General features: G+C 32.4%; 1 protein-coding gene across 2 annotated transcripts in view; it reads left to right on the top strand.

The window, feature by feature from the left end:
* Nucleotides 1–20187, top strand: part of LOC143204043 (homeobox protein caupolican) — a 153004-nt gene that overhangs the window by 89286 nt on the left and 43531 nt on the right. Inside the window, exon 1 of one of the 2 annotated variants that reach the window (XM_076416468.1) lies at nt 12648–13015. The exons of the other annotated variant lie outside the window; for it this stretch is intronic. Within the exon in view, the coding sequence (XP_076272583.1) occupies nt 12965–13015 (51 nt within the window). The 5' untranslated portion in view covers nt 12648–12964. Of the gene's footprint in view, nt 1–12647; nt 13016–20187 lie in introns of those variants that run through there. 2 annotated transcript variants of the gene reach the window in all.

Raw genomic sequence — 20187 nt, 5'->3', positions numbered from 1 at the left:
ATATTATATCACTAATGAGATAATATGAATAATTAATAACGAATTTGGACTCTAGCTGAGGGGGTTATTAAAATTGTGAGATGTTAAATCAAAACTTGGTAATACAGTTGTGGTAATTATTAAAATACCAAGAACTCCATAATCAATTAAGGTTTATTTATAATGTATACTTATATAATTTTAAGATGGGTATTGATGGTTTTATAAGTTACTTGAAGATGAGATAATATGGATATAAAAAACTACTGATTATTAATTTATTAAGTGATGATGATGAAGGTTGAAGTGTTGTATTTTTAAAAGCTAATCAATAGTTATCTATTGTTATCTGTAATTGTTCTGGCAACTTATGTGTTCTAAAAGTGAATAGTGATTGATATAAGAAAACGTGATTTTCCTATATTGGAAGTATTTTTATTACAATCATTGGTTTCACACTCCAACTATTGTATATAACAATCAGTTGTAATGCTTACACTATAATTTAACTACTAAATGTCGACAAAGGACACCACCAAATCTATAAGAGTATTTTTCGTATCAATGATTATCAAAGTGAACTCATTGTTTATCACCAATCACAATTCGATGTAAAAACTATTGCCTGTTTCTTCCTTGAAATAATATTTCATAATTTTTAACGTATTTCAGTGCACCTTACTTTTGGACTCACCATTATTGGTTTATACATTATTTCATGACTACGGACCAAGATATTTTGCAAGGAATATATTAGACATATAAATAAATGTGTATGGTAAGGGATTTGAGTCGAATTCCACTTAATAATTAAGGATGAAAGTGATAAAAGTGGTTAAAACAACAAAATAGTTTTGAGAAACAGCAAATGGCTTGCTAATCATTGTTACTAAACCCTGTTATAAGCCAGCAAAAAAATCCAATCATGTCAATATTTTCAGAAATGATGTTTTGTATTATATATAGAAGAAAAGAAATTTGACGTTATCTTGTCCAAGTTTTGTACTCCAAGAGTTTCCATTCTAGTTGGAGAAGTATAATATTCAAGTGATATCTTGTTAAAAAGAGAATAAAATATATAAGGAGATGATGAGAGATAAGAAGAAGATGATGATATTTGAAGATGCGAAACTGAGTGGGCGAAAATGAGTTCATATGGGCGAATCTCTCGATATACTGCAAAGAAGATCCCACTGAAAGAATACTAGTTCTATAGGTCGGATTGGATCACAACACTTGCAAAACGTCATGGAAGTCAGTACAAACTAGTCAATATTCCTTGGAATATACTTAAAACAGCCAATTCCAGACATCGAAATACACTAAAATTGACACAATAAGGTTTAACACGCAGGCGATGGCTTATTTTGTTTAAAATAGACAAATAACACTACAAATTTTGTATGATTAAGTACCATATCCATATCGATATCATAATACTTATTTTAAGGTAGACATGTAAACTTGAAAAGTATAACGTTGTTTATTCGTTCAATTTAATTGGTTCCTTTGGAACATTTGCTAAATTCTTTAACTAAAACTTAGCTTAAGAACTTTAATCAACTTAAATGACGAAAATGGATCTTTTGACGATCGGAATAGCCATAAAATTAGCTGATGGTGCTAAATCAGACGAATAGCGTGGTTACGGAATGATAAGAGCTGAGTTTTTGAGGAATTAACAATAAATAGTATTATTGCGATGAAAAATTAGCAAACCAACGACACAAAGCACTCAAACAGTACTCCTTGTTGATAAGCAGGCGGAATTTATAATATAATCCATATATTTCAATATACATATCACCAACGGGATCGATTATACAGCCCTATTTCGGTACAATAAAACAAACAATTGTATGAATATAAAAATAATAATTAAATGTTGGGAAATGGAAAACGCTCCTGGATAAATCGCTAAAATAAACGATATAAATATTTTAAAAGGTATCCCGATAAATATAAAACGGACCGGCGGACCGGTGTTAAATTTTACCGAACTCCATTTATTGTACGTATTGATTTTTCGATAATTAAAAATTATCCAATCCATTTGCCGGATTTTACTTTTTAGATTGATTATATTCATATATAAAACACTGATTAGATACAATGGTTTTGCTATATAGATGCAACTCTATCCATCGATACCTCTAAATTGTTTACTCAACACAATACTATCATGCTTCTTCTTCGATTTAAGTCAAACAATCATTCTATCCATTACACCAATATGTTTGCTTAATATAGATATCTATAGCTAAGCACTGGAAGTACTATTTTTATTCCTTCTCAATTTCGACGGCATGCAAAAAGAAAATCAGATGCAAAATCGAAGAGCCTATACTGGCTGGTCTGAAGATACTCCCAATATGGAATCGAAGGGAAACCTTGAGATTTCAAAGGCACGTACAATGTTTTTTGTATAATATTATTGCCGAGCTGATGCGACGAAAAATCGGAAGTCGTTCAGTGCAAAAGTCATTCAGTTTGCTTTTTAAGCACTAACTATATAGTATATAAGATCTCGTAGAAACATTGCAGGCGACTGCTTGTATTGTGTGTTTTTCTAGTTTAGTTACAACATTTGTTAAATCACATAGGCTAGGTAGCGGTACCCCGGATCCCGGACGGGTATGAAGCTTATTTTCAATCATAGTTTCCTTATTCTTACTTTTCCTCATGCACCTTTGCTTGGCCTACCCATTGTAATACTAAATAAAATAACTGCCTAATTTATTGAGTACATATCTAGCACTAAAAAGAGAAAAATAAAATATATTTAACAAAATAATTGAACCGACTTCAAAAAACAATTAAGGAACTCACTAAAAAGTAAAAAAAAATCAACCTTAGATTTTTAATACCAAAAAAAAACGTTTTAAAATAAAATATGTACATAACAATCGTTATAAACTGAATAAAGATAAACAAAAACCTTATTTTACCTATCTACTAAACGTATTTTATATTTTACTATATACACACAATTTAGCTTAATACCTACCTAAACCTATTCATCTATTTACAATATTATTTTAACTACCACCAACTGATCAAACAAATTAGATTTGTTTTGTTCTTTATTTAATTTTGTGTATGTGCCATAAAATTATATCAGTCATATTGTATCATATACACCAATACTTAAACTAGGATGTTCTGAAGTCTGATATATAGTTAATATATCAAAGGATAATTTTTTTATTATTAGATACTTTATGATTATTCTCACAAAATATTCCCTCTTAAAAAATGATTTATTTAACTATAAATAGTAAATAAGTCTTCAATTATTTGGAGTAAAACGTTGAAATAGTCTCATTTGGCAGGGCACTTTTAGTAGAGATGATCAACATAATGGCAATCACGTAGAAATAACGTTTTAACGTCGAATTATTTATTAAGATGTCTTGCAATACGGACATAACGGTAATTACTTTTAGCGAATGAACAGTTAATCATCATGTAAAATTTATTGTTATATAAGATGACGGCACTAAATAACTTCGGTTGGCTCAAGATGTCTTAATTTAATCTTGAATTGTTTTGCTGGATTCAAATAGAATTTATACGTGCATTTTCAAACCACGCCAAGTTTAATATCTCTGACTGGATACCAATAAAATTTCCAAAAACAGTAAGTGAATAAAGTTCATTTATTACGGACTCGGTAGCCTCCTAGCTGGATTTCTTTGCCTAATAATATATATTGTGTAAAAACATAGTATTCGTTTGTTTATATATAAGAAAATTTCTTAGTATAGACATGCTAGACATCGAAAGGAATGTTAAGATTAAAAATAAAAGAATAATGTTAAATAACACATGGTGAATATTGTTACCAACCAATTTTTTGGTTTATTATTTGATTTTTTCACTGAAATTATTTCTCATGTGCAGTGCGGCTCCTATAAGGTACTTATAAGCCACTGTCTCTAGCTTGGGCAAAATGTTTCCGCTATGTCAATTAAATCAAATTAATCAGAAAATATAATATTAACCAATAGCAAATGAATCTGAAAATTGTAGAAATACGAAGTGCAGTGTTGTACGTGTGTAGTATTTACGCATTATAACTTCAGATAGATAATATCTTGTTAGAATTGGATGTGGAGCTCAGATAATCCATAACCAGTACAATTATTCTCCTGATGAGTTTAAATGTATCATTGTGAAAATTATTCTCCGAAGATCTCTGAAAGAATCCTGTATCTACAGTGTTACACAGTGTCAGTGTTAGAAACTGTTACAGAGTCGCACAAAGCAGCTTCTAATTAATAGTTAATGCTAACGCTTGATGGAGTTCTGAAAAAGCTACATTTTCAACATTTCTGGATATTTTTCGAAAATTCCTGTTCCGAAATGTTTATATCATAATTATTTATTGTTCATATACAATATGGGACAAGTAAAAAACACAGTGAAATGTTACAGAGTTTTGAAAGCAATTTTGATTACCAGGTCTAATATAAACACATCATCAGTTTCATTTCTGCTGCGACCAATACAACTGCTTTAAAGTTAGATGTCATTTAGATGTTTTTAAAATATAAATTTTTCATTTTGCTCAATTTCTTTTGGTCTCGCTAATTAAAGCACATACAGTATTCATACATCATTTTCGTGTGTTCTGACATTTGAATGTGACCTTTGATTCTTTGTTTTCTCAATTCTTTTCAATCTCAACTTGGCATCGGTCTAATTTGAACAATCTTTTGGGTAGTAATAGTATGTACCTGTTTTGATTCATAGCTGATTATCCTGCCTTGTGCTTGTAGAAATTTTGGGAATATATACTGTAATAAGTAACGTGACTGAACGTCAATTGCATAGAGTCAGAATAGTTGAAGCAATTACTCAAGAAGCAATACTTCAATATCAAAAGCTGTTTAATCCACTTCAACTTGAATAGTAACAATGCAATTGATTAATATGCAATAAAATCAACTTTTTCCGTTAAAATAATGTAAAATAATTATATTACTTTTCTTTATTAGCGCTGGTGATATCATAAGAATGTTCTTTTTTAAAGGCATTCTAGAAACTGGAACCATATTACTTATCGAGAAAAGAAAACAAGTTGGCGTTTGGTTATCACACATTGCGAAAATATTGAAAACATTCTTTAACGTACTTAGTGGAGTTCAGGCAAAATAGTCGCAGCTGAACCTATAAGATTTTCAAGAGTGAATTGACGGTGCTCAGAATCATGAACTATTAGAATTAGGAAAGATGCATTCTTTAAAAAACACCTCTAGTTCGCGATTTTTGCCATCGCAATTCAGGGTATAAAGCAACCAAAGGCGGACTGGAGTTGCGGTGTAGTCAACCGATAGTTGGGCAGAAGCTTATATAGCAGTAATAGAGCAGTTACTTCAGCACTGGATTGTTAAAATATGGAGAAACTAAAAATTATAAAACTATTTCAGACAGACTATGCCATGGAAATCACAGTCATTAAAATAAGTCGCCACTTCTTTCCCAAATTTGTATTAAAATCTCAAACATTTTACTAACTACATGTACTGTTTAACGCGGGTTTCTATTTGGACAACATGTACATCATATCAGAAGTTGATTGTTCAGCCTGGTTATTGTAATAACTAAGATTACTATATTACCATCTCAACTTGGGACTCGTACACGCGACTTTTCTAGTAGTAAAACGACCAATCTAACAGATTACCCGCGTCACCAATACTACCGGCACTATATACAGAAGACGAAAACCAGTTCTGCCGTTAATTATACCATTTTTTAGCTAGATTTTATTATAATTAATCTATCAACTAATTTTATTTTTATTTCGGACTGTTCCGTTGATAAATTAACGTCGATACCATCGAGCAAAGATGGAAAATCAAACGAACGTCCCGAGACCCGACGGAAACAATCTTGTACGGGCTATTAATTGTGGATTCGGCATTTTTATCGACCACCTGCGTCCGAACGTGAACTACCCACCACAAATTTGTAATAGATTGCCTTTTACCGGTATTGTTCCCTTCTCGATTATATTGAACAAGTGTTCGGGGCATATAAAAATGGTATTAGCATTCCGGCGACATTACCTGGGGACGAGAGGACCGTTCGGTGTGGTCTTTGGTGCGCCGATGAAAGAATTACACGTAAATATTCAACGAAACGAAAAAATAGTGCCTAATAAATTCGTTACAAGGGCCCCATTGTCTACCTATCTATCTCTCACGCAGGTGATTCGACGTTTCGTTCGTATTCAGACGGTCGGCATTGTTTCTCGTATATGAATGGAGCTGAGCGCGTAAGCGCCATTGCCGATCTACTAATTGTATACGGCAGCGATTCGGATCGAGGGCCCGATATTTGTCCGATGTTTAACAATGTCTAATTGTTTCGTTCCTGCTCGGTCCTGATTGGAAATTTTAATATCGTGGCCCGGACAATGGAAAAATGGACGGAAAATTGATACAAAAATGATTAATTCTCTTTCTACAGTTCGTAGAATGTACAATTATCATGACTTATGCATATAAAAACTTTCTATCATTATCATTTTTTATTACTTTTTAGTATTTGTTCTTTCTCAAAGAAACCTGCATCTTATCCTCACTTTCAGTTACTAAAATTTTATCTCACAGATAGAGAGATCACCATAGAACAAGGCGATGAACACATATTCAATTGAATTATATACAATACAGTATACTGAGACCGATATTGTTATCTATTTACCTATAGATATATATTGTATATTGTGTCTCCTATATAATAGCTGTTCTTCTATATTCAAAAGTCGCTACTGTGGTAACATATACAGAAGACAATCTCAGCATCACATGAAGACCCAATAGGGGCATCAAAAAACCTCCAAAAACACCACAATCATGTACTGTAGCTGCAGATAGGGTGTATTAATACAAATGAAACAAAAACTACCTATTTAAATTTTACTCTGTGTAGAACAGCATGTCCACCATTGAATATCAATAATTGTCAGCTCAACTGAGCGGAAGATTTTAAATATCTCATCATGCATCCAAACGGACGCTTAACTTGAAACAAGCGCATACTTGATAAACGATCAACTTGTACTTAAACTATATCAAATATATTAGTTTATAATATTACTTAAAATTAAACATATCAAAAATCGATATTCAATCTAAACATTTCGTTAGGTTGTATATATATAATTGTGTTTAATTATTGTGTATGTTGCAATATTAATTAATTCTGATAATTATATTGTTATTCGTAACATATTACTATAAAATATATAACAAAATAATATATACATATTATATAGGTTTCCTTTTACGTGCTTTCGTGTATTTTTTTCACTTCAAAAGGTATTTATTGAGAAAAATTGGTTAAATATATAACAGGTCAATTGAAAAGTCCCCAGCCTAACACATAGATGGCGCTACTAGAATTAAATCCATATGTTTTTTAGTTAGCCATAACCCTCAAAAGATGCGTGTAAAAATTTGACAACTGTCGGATCATTAGTCTGTGAATTATAGCATTTTGAGTGAAGCAACATTTGTTTGTGTGACTTGTGAAAAAAATGGATAAAAAGGAATTTCGCTTGTTGATAAAATATTGTTTTTTGAAAGGAAAAAATACAGTTGAAGCAAAAACTTCGCTTGATGCTGAGTTTTCTCACTGCCCCTGGAAAATCAAACATCAAAGATTGGTATGCTAAGTTTAGACGTGGTGAAATGAGCACCGAATACGGTGACGCAATGGACGCCCAAAAGAGGTTGTTATCGACGAAAACATTTTAAAAAATTACAAAATGATTTTGAATGACCGTAAATTAAAATTGAATGAAATAGCAGACACTCTAAAGATATCAACTGAACGTGTACATTATCATATCATTCACAAATATTTCGGTATGAGAAAGACCTGTGCAAAGTGGGTGCCGCGCGACCTCTCTTTTGACCAGAAACAACGACGAGTTGATGATTCGGAGCAGTATTTGAATATGATCAAGTGTAATAAACCTGAGTTTTTGCGTCGATATGTGACAATGGATGAAACATGGCTCCATCATTTCACTCCCTAGTCCAATCGACAGTCATCCGAGTGGAGTGCATACGATGAACCCGCTCCAAAGTGTGAGAAAGTGCAACAGTCGGCTGGCAAGGCTATGGCGTCTGTATTTTGGGATGCGCATGGAATAATTTTCATTGACTACCTTGAAAAATGTACCGTCACGAAAATGTAAAGGCAGTGAAAAAAATCAATAGCGACTATTACACAGCGTTATTGGACCGTTTGAAGGTCGAAATCGCCGAAAAACGGCCACATTTGAAGAAAAAGAAAGTGCTGCTTCACCAAGACAATGCACCGTGTCACAAGTCCGTGAAAACCATGGAAAAAATCCAATAATTGGGCTTCGAACTACTTCCTCATCCACCGTATTCTCCAGATTTGGCCCGCGACTATTTCCTGTTTTCAGATCTCAAAAGAATGCTCGACGTGAAGAAATTTTCGTCGAATGAAGAGGCGATCGCCGAAACTGAGGCCTATTTTGAAGCAAAGGACAAATCGTATTACAAAAATGGTATCGAAAACTTGGAGGGTCGCTATAATCAGTGTATCACCCCTGAAGGGAATTATATTGAATAAAGAATTAATTTTGGCAAAAAAAATTGTTTTACTATGGTAGGCCGGGGACTTTTCAATTGAACTGTTGTTAATAAAATTATTTTCTATCATTTTCTGAAACTTTTCCTGGCAACATATAGCCTATACCGTGTCGACACAACGATGTTGATTTCGCAATGATTTAATCATCGATCCATTTTCGTACTTCTATAGCATATCGATATGTCCATATCTTATAAAATGTATCCACAATGATGCCATTAATATCTAAATAAATATCTTATTAAGAAATAATACATTAGCGAGAAATACGCACATTTTAAAACAAATTCGCTATTAATCAAGCCCATATATAATATAAAATAGCCTAATCATTTTTTTAAATTTATTTAGGGAACAATGGCAACGCTCTAAATATATAAACTATATAAATAATAGCAATTTAATACACGTCCATTTTCCATTATTTATTATTTACTTAATTTAAATAAATATATCGTTGGAAATTTTATTTTATATATTAGCTATAATATTTCCTGGCATTAATACAATTTATATCTCATTTATATAAATGGTATTTTTTCAAAAAAATCATACCCTAGTAAAATTATAACAGTTTAATATAATAACTATACTATTTGTTGTAAAAACGGAACATTATTCCTCTACTTATGGTTCTATGTGATTTCGACATATTTTGATTATATTTACAGGACATACAATCAATAAAAATGCATTAATTTCATTATCTTAGCAATAATATTGTATAAAAACTAAATGACTCACGGCCATAGTATCAAAATATTTTTATTTCTTAAAAAAACACGATAAATACCTATTTTAAGACATAATGATACTGTAAAACAATACTATTTTACTAAAATATCGTTCATATTCAAATAATTGTAGCTAGTATTACAAATCGCCAATTCGAGTACTATTTATTTAAAATAATACATTCAGAACTCATGTAGGACTAAATTAAGAAGGAAATCTAAGCCCAACATTATAATAAAGAAATATCAGACCAGATCCAAGACAGGATTGCATATAGAGTACAAAAAACATGGAAAACATTGAAAGGTCGCAGTAGCTTTTGCTGATGACGTACAGCAAGTTATAAACAGATGGAATACAGCACTAAGATAATATAGAATGTTACTGAACAAAAATAAAAAGAATATTATGGTGATAAGAGGTCCAGAAGGAATAAGTATGCAATATGAAGCACCAAGAATAGAACAAGTACGTTCATTCTCATATCTGGGAATATGAATCAAAAATAACAAAAACCAGGAAAAGGAAATTAACTCCAGAATTGGAAAAGCTATGAATATAGATATATATATATATATATATTGAGGCCAATTCTTTACCTACCCTACACACGTGACATACTACAAATTGAAATCATGATGGCTACATTCGCTGATAACAGGAAAATGTTAATATATATAATTAGACCACACCAATAAAAAGCAGAAGTACCAATAACAACAAATAATAATATATATATCTCAGAATGATGCAAAATTTCTCTGGAAGAAACATGTAATAATAAAAGGAAAGACTTCAAATGTAGGAAAATGAATGGAAATATATATATATATATAGACCAATCCTAATATTACCTGCATTGACATCGATAATATTGAAGAAAGAAACAAACAAAATGCAATGAAAATTAAGTATCTTAAGGATGAACAGAATGAGAAACACTAAAACCAGCAAAATACCTTAACATAGAACCTTTAGAAGAATATCTGGAAATGAGGCCAGGAAGGGCCACTCCCAAAGCATAAAAAAAACAAGACAGGTTACGATAAGGGAGTTTGGGAAGCGAGAGCAGATCACAGGAGGACTTGAGCAAAACTTGAGACGAAAATATCAGCGGAATACTGCAGAAAAAAGGAAACACCCCGAAGATACTATTTATATAATATTGAACAATTACTGATTGATAAAACTGTCATATTACCAGAAATATGAAACTATATATAAATCTCCAGTTTTAAGGAAAACCATGCGCAATCCGGCAACGCCGCCGATATATAAGTCACACCTCGATTTTTACATGAAAATGCACTCGGAGTTTTCATGGAAGGGGTTGAGCGTGTGTCGCGACAATCGTTCAGGATACCCGTGTGTTTATTAAACGAACAAGACATAAAACTTAACACAATGAGCCCCAGTTTCGCTGATAAGTTATCGGTTGCCGATACGAACAATCGGACCGGGATTTTTCGGGCGTTTACAGTTGTTTAACATGATTTATTTTGCGATATCTCGTTGTCGCCGCGATTCACTGGAACACGACGATCGATAAACAACATTAATTCGCTCGATATTTCGCTGTAGCCATCTCGGTAACGCACGACGATTATTATTCCGGCCCGGATCAACCACCGAAAAAAAAAGGACACGAGGCACTCGCGTAAATCAATATTTAATAAGTTGTTAATCGATTCTGATCGGTTCAGTCTGTCTGTTCCATACAGGATGAATCATTGCCATGGTCTGCTTACAAACGGACGATTAGTCTCGTTTTATCTATTATAATTGTCTTCCTTCTTTCTATTGCTGATTTGCAATTGTTATTTCAATAAAGTCATGATTTATTTCCTTCTGTGTCATTCTTTTGAACTCCATTACAGTGATTTTAAAGTTCGGTAGTTCGGACGCTGCGTTAAATAATCCCAATGATATTTCGATTGATTCAGAAAACATAGTATTTGTCCCTAAACATTCGTTTCAACCTTCACTGCTACATATTTGCATTTATGTGTATGATTCTGACCAAAATATACAATTCTTGTTTATTTGCGCACAGCCTACTACCATAATTTCGGTGAAATTACGTTTTAGTTGAACAAAATATTACGAAAGTTTGTTTTTTCCATACTATATAAACACGTTTAATATTACAAAAATAACATAATATTGAATGTGCTGAATGTTAAACCTTAGATAAATTGTATACATATTTAGGAAATATACACGACAGATAAAAACAAATCTATGTAAAAAGAAAATAATCTTACTATAATAAACAAGATATTAATGATTTTTTTATAATTAAAAGCCTACAATATTTAAAAAAAACCGGAAATTAGTAAACACAAAAATTGAGATATAATTTAGCTTAGACTATTTCGAATCCTGAATTTTTTTAACATTTTCTATAATAATAATTTCCATAAGTTTGACCATATTTTATAAAGATTTGACAATATTCCTATTAGAATGTTTCTGATCAAATTTGAGAAATATATGTGGTAAAGAATTTCGCACAAAATATATATTAGTAAAGTTGTGATATATCGCCCTGTAGTTCGAATGTAATAGCTTTTTGGTGTGCTATTGTCAAATCATATAAAATATTTTATGATTGATGTTAATTTTGCTGCCAACTTAATTGTTATATCTATATTGTTAATATCTATTAATTATATTTTCTATTAATATTTTCTAGATATATATCGATATTTTTATTTAAATTATTTACATAAAACTTAAGCAATATTCATTTTTGAATGTTTAAAATAAGATGAAAATATAATACTAAATATGTATATTCACGATTTTTAATAAATATCTTCCCTTCTAAGGGGTAAACAAATGAAACTCCCCACCACCTAACTTCTCCAAATAAAATCGAGGAAAAATAAAACAAAATATATATATCAACCCCGATAAACGGAGATTCGGCAACGTCGCCCGAAATACAAACTACCCGCCGATTCATTTCTCGTTCGAAACACCTTGTTTTCAATAAATTCACTTAACTTGAAGCCGTTGTTCCGCAGAGAAGGGGGATTTGTTCCCAGCTTTACAAACTCCATAAAACAAGATAGAAAACGCATGTTTCCCCCACCGGAGACGAGCCGGGGGCGGGGCGAGGGTCGCGAGGGCGGGGCGAAAGGCGCGCGCCGGCCAATGGGGCGACGCGCCCGCGCACAAGCCCCGCGATTTTCGTGTAGTTGTTGGCTCGACGTCCGGCTCCGCCCGCCAAAGTGAGAGGCGCGGGGTGGGGCCTGCCAGATCGAGCGGATCAGTGGGGATTGGTGTTCAGTCGTGATCAGACAGCAATTTTGAGAGGGTCGGCCGAGTTAGGGTTCGTTTTTTTTCTATCGGAGACCTTTTCCTGAAACTGATGATATCGTAGTACGTGGCGACGGTTGAATTTTGCGTTTCAGTGTGCGACGGGCTCGGTTCTCTACAGCCCGGATGATGTTGAGCGATCGCATCTGAGAGGAAAGGAGAGTTTTTTTTAGATATAGTGATCGTGTTCAGTTTGGAACTTTTCGAGAGTTGGTCTATGTGCTTTACCATCGGTAACAGTTAAGATAAACTACCAACGGAACTAGCTGACGGTGCGCGTTAAAATATGGCAGCCTATGCTCAATTCGCCGGCTATGGATACCCAACAGCATCACAGGTCAGTTCTATGTAGTTTATCCGCTATATTTTAACAGTTAAATGAAGTCAGACAAAGTTTTATTCATAAGTTTCACCGATATTCAAACTGCAACAGTTTCAAAAGAAGATTTCCTCAAAATACACAAACAATTGATAATCATCTAATTCATTTATTTATATTAGTTCAAAAATATAATTGTGATACATAAAAAGTGTTGGTGAAGACTTCATTGTGTTGTAATATTACTTTGGTTGTACTATATTAAAGTGACATTTAAATAACCAACTAAGAAACTCGTATACTTGCTTTATATTTATAAATCCTCAAGATAATTTCATCAATGCACAATAGCGAGTGCTCATACTGCGACATCAAGTCGACCTAGACAACGGCATTGAACGCGAAACGCTCTCGACGGCTCGAAATTGGCGGCAGAAGCCTGATTACCGTGCGGTATTAGCATCACGTGCTTCCACCGAGCTCAGAACAAACAGTCAAAGAGTCTGTAAACATTTATATTCCACTTGGGCCTTTTCCCCGTCTCTGTGTATCTTGCCGACGGATTTTGGTCGCTCGCCCGTCTTTGATATCCTTTGCGCCAACAGGATGCCATCGGGAAGGTCCCCAACGCCACTAAACTGGATACTCGTACCGTGTAAATACATTAAGATTGTGTTTTTTTACCATTTTACCGATGGAAAAGGCAATGGGAGTTGGCAGTTTGATTTATTTAAATTCTTTTGTTAAATCTTTCCATTATAAATTAGACCTAACTGATACATTTTGGAAATTGGTCATATAATGAACAATAATTTAGTAAAAGTTTGTTGTAAAATTTCTCCATACTGTGTATTTCATATATTTCCAAAAAATATTCATAAATGATGGTAGTTCGAAAATCAAATGTATAACATACAATAAAATAAGTCACTATTCTTTTTTGTTGTATAACAATAATTGTTACCATCAAAGGAAATAATTTATCAAAGAATTATTTATGATTTCGAACTATTTTGATATTGAAAATATCAGATAAATAGGGATGTGGGTACACTTTCAATAAAATTTAGAACAATGTCCTTTTTATACTGAATTTTGTACTACATATATAGTTTATGTATATTAGTTTATTCACTCTTTAGAGGAACTTAATGATATAAATGCGTGTTTATATTGCAGTAATTTAGATAAATGTTAAACAATATATCATCAGTTAAATAATATTTTCATTAATTTTCAAGAATCAAGTAGATCGAAACCGTCGATGCTTTTGATTATAATTATGGTGTATAAGATATATATCCTTAATTAAATAAAAGTGTGATTCCTTTTGACGTACTGTAGTAAAACAATATATTCAATATCAGTTTCAAACAATAAAATTGTGAATTAGTTTTAAGGGATCTGCAATGTTGATGGTGTGACTTATTTATGTTCAGTCCAATGGGCTACTTTTATGGTTATAGTTAAAGCCATCATTTAAATCAAACTATGAAGGTATATAAAAAATAGCGACTATCTAAACCGACCCTTACTTTTTTAAAAATGCATTTTCTTGAGGAGTTTATTAATAGTGTCTAGAATACCAAACCAATCAGGGTGATATTAATGAAATTATATTTTGTTGCGGATATTAATGAAAACAAGAAACTGACTGAACGACCCTGGTAACGTACTAGATATATCCCTAATCCAGAACGTTAGAGTGCACTACATATACAAATACATCATTTTCCCATTTGCCATGGAGCACTCCATCAGACGCCGTGTCAAAATAAACGACCGATAAAATGGATACCTCTTCGGAACAGATGTTCGTTTGTTTTTTAACAAATAAAACCCGGCTTCGGGACGTGGGAGGCGGCGGAGGAGAGGAGGTAATGGCAATGGGGTCGAATGGACGCGCGTCGATTTCGGCATTATCCGCGGAACAAACACCGATGATAATTAGCTGGAAATGCGGCCGTTATAGAGCTATTAGGTCGAGTGTCAGAGAGATATTCCGTGTTGAGATATCTGCGCGAGAGGAAAAAAACGCCTGATGGTGTCAAACAAATCAAAATGTTATTAGCAGATAATGGGTAATGAAATACAAACACACTCGATGAAAACGCTAAACGGATTCTTTTGTTTTCCACATCAGGGAAAATACTTTTCGGAATACTAGTCTAATCTTCAGTTATTATACAAAGCATTTCATTTATTCTATAACCTGTTTTATTTTCTTTGAATATATGGGCCTTATTTTGTACTGAACAACAAAGCACCAAGTGTCATGATCATCAAAAGTTGAGACGTATTTTGTTGTTCTTTGAAACTATTCTCTGAATTTTCTTATAAATGTGTCGACTAAATCACAGCTATAACGATTGTGATTTAATTTGTACTTAATTATTTTACAGTGAACAGTATTCAAGAGTATAGATTTGTACGTGTACAGTCAGTGATATTTCTCTATATTTTTTGTAAATATGTATACCCAAGAACTGAGGTTGGTATCTTATCAATACTAAAAATTGTGACGGATTTTTATGTAAATTCAAATCATTGTGGAAATTATGAAAAGAACGACGAAACTGTATACGGATACAGTTTCCTTTCAAGTGAATGTTAGATTCTATAAATGAATTGTTGTACTACAAAATTTCTATTTATACCATCACATTTCTATATGGATTATACACACTCTTTGCTATCTAAAAAACTTCATATATATTTATATCAAAACATTTAAAAGGCTTAAGTTATAGTAGATAAATTTAATTAAGATTTGTGTGCGTATTACAGGAAAAATGCACGTCTCTTTCCGCTCGACCAAAAAACTAAAATAACTCATTTACTTGAATAAAAAATGGCTAATTAATTCAGCCAACTATTATGATAATTGTTCATTATTTTGTTACATAATGAGCTAGGCTATTCCATGAAAGTTGATCATCAACATTGCATTTAAATTAATGTAGTTATAGTATAAATATTTCTGTAGATTAACAAAGAAATATATAGCAACTCTTATCACTAAGAGCGTAGTAGTACTATTAGTACCAAAACTGATCTGCCTTTAGCTATATGAGCCTTTTGTTTGAATAGTTGTGGTACCCTTTCCAGTATAAATATAAGCTGTTTCTTTGTCTATCTCTTATGATCTCACTGATCCTAACCAACTTTATTCGCTAGATTTTGTTAAAATATATTGTTATATCGCTACATATTTTAAATAACTGTATTTGTGGTCAGCAGAGAAGAATGAATCAAAGTTTGTTTGTATATTATCATAGGAATAGTTTACATCTTTCGTTCAACCAAAAAATTAAAATAACTTTTAATTGAATGGAAAATGGCTAAAAAAATTCTAATTAATTCAGCTAACTGTTATGATTATTGTTATTATGTTGTTATATAATGAGCTTCGCTATTTCATGAAAATTGGTGACCAACATTGCATTTAAATTAATGTAGTTATAGTATAAATATTTCTGTAGATTAACCAAGAAGTATATAGCAACTCTTATCACTAAGAGCGGTATTTTTAGTACCAAAATTGATCTGCCTTAAGCTATACGAGTATTTTGTTTGAGTAGTTGTGGTACCGTTGCCAGTATAAATATAAGCTGTTTCTTTGTCTATCTCTCATGATCTCACTAATCCTGACCAACTTTATTCGCTAGATTTTGTTAAAATATATTGTTATATCGCTACATATTTTAAATAACTGTATTTGTGGCCAGTAGAGAAGAATGAATCAAAGTTTGTTTGTATATTATCATAGGAATAGTTTACATCTTCCGTTCGACCAAAAAACTAAAATAACTCTTTTAAGTGAATGAAAAATGGCTAATTAATTCAGCCAATTATTATGATTATTGTTATTATGTTGTTATATAATGAGCTTCGCTATTTCATGAAAGTTGGTGACCAACATTTTATTTAAATTAATGTAGTTATAGTATAAATATTTCAGTACATTAACAGAGCAACTCTTTACCGGTATTTATTTGTACCAACATTCATCTTCATTAAGCTTTTATGAGCAATTGTGGTTTCCAATGCAAATATAAGATTTGAACCAAGAAACCTTGGTCTATCTCACTAATCCTAACCAACTTTATTGCATAATTAAAATATATATTGTTATCTCACAACATATTTTAAATAAATGTATTTATAGATAGGATATAAAATAATTAATTAAAAAATATGTCTGTGCATATTATTACAGGAAAAGTTCACATCTCCTGCTCGACCAAAAATCAAAGTGATTAATTTAACTGAATGAAAAAATGGCTAATTAATTGTAATTAATTCAACCAACTATTATGATAATTCTTATTATGTTGTTATATAATGAGCTATTCCATGAAAGTTGGTCACCAACATTGTATTCAAATGAATGTATTTAAACTATAAATATTTCTGTAGATTATCAGAGAAACATATAACCACTCTTATCACTAAGAGCGGTATTTTTTGGTATTATCTGAATGAAAAATTGTAGTATCACTTCCATTATAAATATAAGATGTGTGATTGTCTATCTTTCATGGTCTTTCTAATTCAAATCAATCTTATTCGCTGAATTTTCGAAAAATGATCGTTAACTCATTGTATATTTTAAATAAATGCGTTTATGGCGAAGTTAAAGAGTGAAGAATGCGTTGTTTGTTTTTAGCTATTATAGTGTGTACGTCCTAGTTCCTTGACTACCTTGATAAGTATTTTTGGTGTGATGTTTGTTCAAACATAGCAGACGTGTCGTAGCGTTTATAACCTTAATTGTATTAATATAAAAAACAGTTAACATCTGATGTTCATGTATGGTGTCAAGAATGTCTATACAAAAAGAAACTGAGAGATATTATATGGAAAATGCGGATATTGAGAAATGTTACCAACTGTGTACCAAAGTGAGAACGTCTAAAGCTTCAATAGTGTATAGTAATGATTCTGAATTAATTTTGAGGTATTATATATATATATATATATATATATATATATATATATATATATATTTATATGGTGTTTTAATATGAAAATTGTGTATATTATTATATTTATTATATTATATTATATTATATTATAACGAAATCCTTTTCAAGCTGTGCCAGCACTGATGTCAGCCAGTTATGGATATATAGTAATGCATAAGCAATTTGAGAAATTATTTGTTTTACGACAACGCTATACGGGGGTTGCCTTTTATATTTTGGAATTCAAATGGTTTATTAGTTTGAAAAATCCTCCATGATTTCTACGTATTTTTGGAGAATTTCAACCAATATTTTACAGTATAGTGAGAGATTCTCCAGTCACACGATATATTGCAATTGCTTGCATTACGTTTCCACTTTTTTCAAACGTTGAATGCCTGGTGCTCGAAAATAAACAATACAAGGGTTGTTTTTTATGTTTGGAGATTTGATCTATTCTATTTATTTTGGGTGCGTGTGAACCAATATTGTGTGGTGTAGTGATAGAGTACCTAGTCACACGATATGTTGCAGGATCTTGTAGTACATCCTCCATTTTTTTCAAATTTCGAATGATTGATGTTTGAAAAAAAAAAACAATACAATGGTTGCCTTTTATATTTCGGGATTCAAATTATTTATTAGTTTGGATAATGGTTCTTTTGTTCTCGAAGTTCAGTATATTTTGATTTTTCACACGATATGTTGCACAATCGTGCGGTACATCCTCAAATTTGTTTTTCTGCAATGCTTCAATCTTGAATGAAAAACAAGACAAGGCTTGTCTTCGAATGGTTTACTTGTTTGCCAAATTGGTTGGTTTTATGAACGTTATCTATCAATTCTTTAATCGCACTATCCGTTGCGTATAGCAGACGCGTTGTAGCATTTACAACCTTAATTGTAGCGATATAATAAAAAATTAACATCTGATGTTCATGTATGGTGTCAAGAATGTCTGAACAAAAAGAAACTGAGGGACATTATATGGAAAATTGAAAAAGTGAGTACATCTAAAACTTCAGTAGTGTATAGTAACGATTCTGATTTAATTTTGAGGTATTATTATTATTGTTAGGTCCTAGAATGCGGAACGGAATGTACGACCAAAAGAACATATTATAGATTGGGTAATTGTTTCGGTAAAATCTTTAATGAAGCGGATCCCGCACATCGCTCTCGGGAATTGGTATTCTCCTCACACCCGCGTCACTATAAAACATTACTTGTCGTGTACTTTATATTCACAGTTACGGCGGACAATTTCGTGGTCCTTATTGGTAATATACGACGTGCGACGACTGTCTATTGTTCCCAGACCGCGCCGTCGTTTTCTCACACGATCATCAATCGCGTCGAGAAATAGCGCGATAAAAACACACGGATTTCGAAGGCAGGGACTGTTAAAATAGAATCCGCCACTTTCTATAAATAATCGTATTGTGTGCGCGTCCCCCGCGCGCCCGTTTATTCACCGGCCGAATTTCTGTTTGACATTTGATTTGAGTAATTGAGTTGCGCCTTAAAAATAGCCCGCTGATTTATATCGTTCAGGCTATGATGTCGGCGAAAAGTAACGAGATATATATATACGAATGTGCGGTCGCCTTTATTTTAATTGTTTTCGAAACGGTGAATTATGACAAGCCTCTGACACTGATGCGGTGCTTTATGGGGTAATGAAAACTGGTTGTGGTCGGGATGAATTTATCGGATTTTTTCTCGCGCTGGGTGCCGAGCTCCAGGAACATTTGGTGGGATTAATTTATTTGTTTGTTCGTATCACGTTACGGATGGAGAAACTATGGGTGGACATACCGTCGAAACTCCTGGCATTTTCATCATGGGGCATTGAATTGTAGTAGTTTCAGTGTGTATCAACAAAATAACGAAGAATATGGATGATGTGTTATAGAAAGACATCATTCAAGTAACAAAATAGTTTATTAACTGTAATAGTTACAGAAAATTCTGGCAACATTATTGATTATGATGAAATTAATTTGTGGGTTTGTCCATCAACGAAAAACACGATTTTTTTGTTCTTATACGACAGTGTACATTGTAATGCAATGGAAATAGTCAACGAAATGGGTAGGACCGAGAGTGCAATAACCAAGAGTATGGTCGGTTAACTGCTTCTAAAGGGGCCAGGAAAATAACAACTATTATTGAGTGGCTTGAACACCATTGATACTGGACTGATATCGAAGCAATATTCCT

This window comes from Rhynchophorus ferrugineus, unplaced genomic scaffold (assembly GCF_030347505.1).
Source record: "Rhynchophorus ferrugineus isolate W39M unplaced genomic scaffold, kcgeb_rfMv2 rfM10, whole genome shotgun sequence".
Lineage (NCBI taxonomy): Eukaryota > Metazoa > Arthropoda > Insecta > Coleoptera > Curculionidae > Rhynchophorus > Rhynchophorus ferrugineus.
This window is presented reverse-complemented; position numbering and strand designations above follow the sequence as displayed.